This window comes from Acyrthosiphon pisum, chromosome A1, assembly GCF_005508785.2.
Source record: "Acyrthosiphon pisum isolate AL4f chromosome A1, pea_aphid_22Mar2018_4r6ur, whole genome shotgun sequence".
In the NCBI taxonomy this organism is placed as follows: domain Eukaryota; kingdom Metazoa; phylum Arthropoda; class Insecta; order Hemiptera; family Aphididae; genus Acyrthosiphon; species Acyrthosiphon pisum.
In genome coordinates, this window is record NC_042494.1 from 1299884 (window position 1) to 1305872 (window position 5989).

Consider the following 5989-nt stretch of genomic DNA (forward strand, 5'->3'; position numbering starts at 1 on the left):
GTGGAGTGTTGATGTTATCGTCGTATTGTTTATACGACAATAACCGTATCTACGTTCCGATGATATATGGTTACGTAATTGTAATCCCGCTCACTAACATACCGGCCCCCATTAAGCCCTTGATGGGTTTAATGATCTCGATTCTTGGTTAGGCAGTAAACAAAGTTTATGCACTGGCCGTTTGACTTCACCAGTATGAGTTTTAATCGTTGCTACTCTAATGAATCCATCGCTTCCTTTATGAACGTCTACAACTCTTCCTCTTCGCCAAGCAAGTGGAGTTTCGAAATCCTCTCGGATAAGTACGAGGTCTCCAATTTGTAAATTTTGTTTAGGCTTTTGCCATTTATTACGTACTTGTAAGGATTGCAAATATTCTGTTCGCCACCGTTGCCAGAACTGTTGTACGATCTGCTGTATCTTATGCCATCTTACTTTATAGGTTTTGATTGACGAATAACAGGGCTCTGGAATGGCTGTTAATGGTCTTCCGATAAGAAAATGTCCTGGGGTCAAAGCTTCTAGGTCATTGGGGTCAGTTGAAGCTGCTATCAACGGCCGTGAATTCAAGACAGCTTCAATTTGCGCTAGTAATGTTGTGGCTTCTCTTTGACTGAGTGTTGTTTCTCCCAAACTCCTGCGCAAATGGAATTTCATTGACTTCACTCCCGCTTCCCATAAACCACCCATATGTGGAGCATGAGGTGGAATAAATGACCAACTTATCCCTGAATGAGCTGCATAATAGCTTAGGTGTTTTTTTAAATCCGTTGATGCCAGGAATTTTTTTAGCTGTGCAGCAGCTCCTACAAAGTTCCGCCCGTTGTCTGAATAGATTTTTAATGGACTACCCCTTCTTGCTATGAAACACTTTAATGTAGCTAAAAACGCATCGGAAGTAAGATCGTCAACCCATTCCATATGAATTGCTTTAGTCGAAAAACAGACGAAAATTGCAATGTAAGACTTGAACACTTGTTTGGAACGTGGAGGACCGTATCGCATGTTGAACGGGCCAGCATAATCCACGCCGCATATATGAAAGGCTGATGACGGAATGACACGTTCAGTTGGCAGTGACCCCATGATTTGTTGACTACCTTGAACCTTCCAGCGATAACATGGATTACAATTAAAAATGATCTTTTGAACTATACGTCGTATCCCAATTATCCAGTAACGCCTTCTAAGGCTGGCAATGAGGTGTTGTGGACCCGCGTGAATTAGCCTACGATGCTCACGTTCCACGATGAGCTCAGATAGCTGTGAGTCAGCCGGTAGAAGTATTGGATGTCGTACGTCATATGGCTCATTAGCGTTTTGCAATCGGCCACCCACTCTGAGTATTCCGTGAGTATCTACAAAAGGACTTAATGAATTTAAGTTGCTATTGTGCGTGCAAAGTGATTGTCTGGCACGTAACTCAGAGATTTCCGCCTTAAACGATGAATTTTGAATTATATTTATCCAGAATTTTGAACTCTTCTCGATTTCTTCGGCTGTTATTTCTCCACTTACTCGCTTGTTCTTAACTGTTACTCCGCGGAACAAATATGCCGTGCTTCGGTACAGTCGTTCTAACTTTGAAAACCTCCCAAGGATATCTATAAAATCAATTGTTTTGTTCATACTAACTTGTAGGACAGTAACCGCCTTGCGTCGTTCTGTAAGTTCAGTTACTTCTTCTCGGATGGTTATGGTTGGCCATTCCGACTCTAGTAATGCTAGCCAGTGCGGCCCTGACCACCACTGACTACAATTAATTAATTCCTTGACACTTAGTCCTCGTGATATGTGATCTGCAGGGTTGTCACATCCTTTTACATGTTTCCATGAATAGTTAGTGGTTAATTCTCTTATTTCTTCAATGCGATTCGCAACGAATGTGTTCCAGCTATTTCCTGGCTCATCACTTTGAATCCAACTAATAACTATTGACGAGTCTGACCAAAATGTTACGTTGTCCAGAGAAATAACTTCCTTCAATGCTTGACATATGATAGTCATCAACTTAGCAGCCAATAATGCTGCACACAGCTCTAGACGTGGAATAGTTGTTGCCTTCACCGGGCAAACTCTAGACTTTGCTATGAGCAACTGCACAGTCACTGCCTGCTCCTTTGTCACACTTCGCAAATATGCACATGCTCCGTAGGCAACTTGGGATGCGTCACAAAATATATGAAGCTCATTCTGAATGCTGTCGCTGACTGTAACTCTCCGAGGAATGTTAATTTGTGTTATGTCTTTAAGCTCCTTCCGATAATTTTCCCAAGCTGTGTGATGTTCAATCGGCAGTGACTCGTCCCATGCTAATTTTAGCTTCCACAGTTGTTGGACAAATATTTTTGCCTTCACAATTACAGGGTTCACCAGTCCTAATGGATCAAACAGCCTAGACATTTCTGATACTACTTTGCGTTTTGTACATGATGATAGTGGTTTCGCTACTTGAACCTTGAAATGGAATTGGTCTTCAATCGGCTTCCAACAGACTCCGAGGGTTTTTGTCGTTACATCATCTTTGGGGTTGAAATTATGATTGGTTGATTGCATCGCATTTGGAATAGGTTCTAATAATTTGTCACGATTCGAACACCACTTTCGAAGTAGAAAACCACCTTTTTTGCACATCTTCAACATATCGTCTTGGAGTTTTATAGCTTCTTCTACACTTGCTGCTCCTGTCAACAAGTCGTCGACGTAAAAATCTCGTTTCGCAATGCGAGACGCTTCTTCATGATTCTTTTTCTCACATTCAGCTAATTGCAGCAGAGTCCGGATAGCCATAAAAGGCGCCGCCGATGTTCCGTAGGTGACTGTCTTAAGCTTATAACTCAAAAGAGGCTCATTTCGGTTTTCCCTCCACAGAATTTGTTGATACGATTGACATTTGGGACTTATAGCAATTTGTCTATACATTTTCTCAATATCCGCTGTCATGACGACTGCATGAATACGAAATCTAAGTAGAATAGCTCTTAAATCGTCCTGAATTGTAGGGCCCACCATGAGGGTATCATTCAGTGACACGGACGTCGATGTCTTGGACGATGCGTCAAACACGACTCGTACTTTAGTCGTAAGGCTTTCCTGTCTAATTACCGCGTGATGAGGCAGAAACAACTGATATTGTTCTTTTCGATTTTCATTTTCTTCCAGATTTGATGTCATGTGTCCTAACTCGATGTATTCACGCATAAACTTTACATATTCTTCTTTCAATTCTCGATTTCCTTCAAGCTTTTGTTCCATCGTATAAAACCGTTTTTCAGCCATCACTCGAGACTCTCCCAGCTGCTTTACATTTTCTTTGAACGGTAGTTCTAATGTGAATCTACCATTCTCCTCTCTCCGATAAGTGTTTAGAAAATGTTCTTCACATCTTTTTTCTTCCGTTGAAAACCCTTGAACTGGCGACGACCGTACAACCTCTTCTAACTCCCAGAATTTTTGAATTTGCTTTTGGATGGGATCAAGTGTGCTTGCGGTTGCCGACAAACAGTGAATTGGGTTTGTAGAAGTTATATGTCCTGACAAAATCCAACCAAAAACTGTTTTTTGCCAAATGGCATCAGTGCCTGCGGGTCTAATTTGTCCAATACACAGAAGTCGAAAGAACACTTGAGTTCCCACAATCATATCGATTTTCCGCGTTGAACATACATCCGGATCTGCGTATTCTTTGCTGCTAATCACCTTCATTATGTTTTCTTCGGGATATACTGTAGGTAGTGTACCTGCCACGTTCTGCATTATAAAAAACTGAAGCCTGGCTTCGAACGCGTTTAATCGGGATTTTATGCTAGCCGTAATTTCACCAATTGGTGTACATGAGTTCCCGGAGACACCACGAATGGTAATATTTGCCGATTTTATAGGATAACCAAGTTTCGTAGCTAATTTCATAGTCATCAAATTTACCTGTGATCCCGAATCGAGGAGGACTCGAGCAGTTACTTTCTCATTCCGAGCATCGTTCATGATGACTATTGCTGTCGACAACATGGCTACTTCTTTTCCTTTTATATTACCATTAGTATTTATCTGTGCATTACAAACGACTGCAGGTTCTTGTACTTCAGGACTGCTCAGTATATCATTGCTTGTTTCTTGTACTAGTATTATGTTGTTGGAAAATGCTTCTTCTCGTTCATCTTCTTCTAAATGCAATTTACTGTTGTGTCGCTTATTACACCTTTGACAACCAGAACTACGACATGTGGATGCTCTATGACCACTCCGTAAACAGTTTAAACAAACATTTGCTGCTCGAGCGGTTTTCACCTTATCCGGAGTTCTCATTTCTAAAAACCGTGAACACTGATACAAAGCATGTGGAATTTTGCATATATGACATTTTGTGGTTGTGTCTTCGATCGTCATTGAGTTATCCTGAAATGTTGTAAACGACCTTCGTGACCCTTGAACTGCTAAGTGATTATTTGGCACCTTAGATTGACCTTTTGACACTTCAACAGCCTCAAGTGTGTGACACCGATGAGAAAGAAATTTATCAAATTCCATCCAAGTGGGCACGCTGGTGTCCGTTCTGGACACTTCCCATTCCATCAACGATTTAGCATCTAATTTTGAGGCAGCAAGAAATACTAAAGGTGTGCTCCAACCATCAACCTTTTCTCCAACTGCCTTTAATGCACCTAAGTGTCTTGTGAATGTATCATAAAAACAACGTAATTCTATTGCGGATTCCTTTTCAAGTCGTTGAACCGCGAACAGTTTGGATAGATGTGACTGTACAATTAGACGTTTATTTTCAAAACGTTTGGTAAGTAACTCCCAAGCTACTTGGTAATTTACGTCGGTGATCTCTAAACTATTAATCAATTGTGCAGCAGACCCCGAAAGAGCTAAACGCAGATATTGAAGCTTTTGTACCGCGGCAATGTTTTTCTTATCGACCATCACAGTAAAGTTGTCTCGAAACGATTGCCAATTTTCATATCCACCGGAAAACTCTGGTAGGCTTATACGGGGCAGTTGAAACAATTGACTATCATTTTGTTGATATGGTTGAGTTGGTGTCGGTATGTTTGATAGCCGATGATTTTCACCTTCCTCCGAAGCGGCAGCTTGGACAGCAAAGAAGTCATTTTCAAACATGGTACGTTCACTTTGCTGATCCGCGGAATCGTCGAACTCTTCAATTTCCGTTTGAACTGCATCAAATTCATCATATAATGCGTTCAATTTATCGCATCGAAGCTTCAACTCGGTGAAATTTCTTTTGTCATTTTTTAAGAATCCATTAAAAAATGTACCAAATCGAGTTAACTTCCCTTTAATCACTCCCCGTCTCCTTATTGCTTCCTTCAAATTCTCGTCCGAATTTTTTCCATTAGATGGCATATTAATATAACAACGATCTGAATAACCTAAATTTTGTCACGATGATATTCTGATATTACAATTGGTTAAAATAACCACGCTCTGCTACCAATGTTGCCTCGCTGGGCGATTACGCTAAACTGTATTGAGGTTGTTAATAATATAGTAATCGTTTTATTATAATATGATTATGTTAATATATTTTGTTTTATATTAGTATAAGACTAGTGAAGGGACGTGGCTAGGCAACTTCACCAACACCTTAGGCGCTCGGGATAGGCAACTTCACTCTCGTCACTACTATCTTCAGGAATGATGGTTGAGATGAGTCGCGACCGACACACAAGAATATCAACACATACAGAACGAATTAATGGGAAACAGTTTATAAGACACAGGACGGCGAGAGGACGGACCAAGCTGGTTTGACACAATACCAGCACAACTTATGAACTAACTTAATTACTAAGGCAGGCAACGTTGACACTTGTACTTGGATCCCGTGATGCTCTGGTCGACCTAGCGGCCTCTCACACACCACCCGGTGCTGGCGGACTTACGCGTCGTGGCCGGAAGCTGATATGTCCGAGAATGCCCGATGATCACGTCCCATAAGTTGGCACACACAAGTTGTGCACGA

The 5989-nt window shown here is 41.2% G+C and overlaps 1 protein-coding gene across 1 annotated transcript; it reads right to left on the bottom strand.

Moving 5' to 3' along the window:
- Positions 1-111: 111 nt before the first annotated feature.
- LOC103309893 lies at positions 112-5370 on the bottom strand. Its single transcript, XM_029487427.1, has one exon. It carries the CDS (start codon positions 5368-5370, stop codon positions 112-114), a length of 5259 nt encoding a protein of 1752 aa, XP_029343287.1.
- Between the last annotated feature and the right edge of the window lie 619 nt (positions 5371-5989).

Coding starts and splice junctions, on each gene's coding strand:
- LOC103309893 (XM_029487427.1), bottom strand. CDS start 5,370: ATGCCATCTAATGGAAAAAATTCGGACGAGAATTTGAAGGAAGCAATA.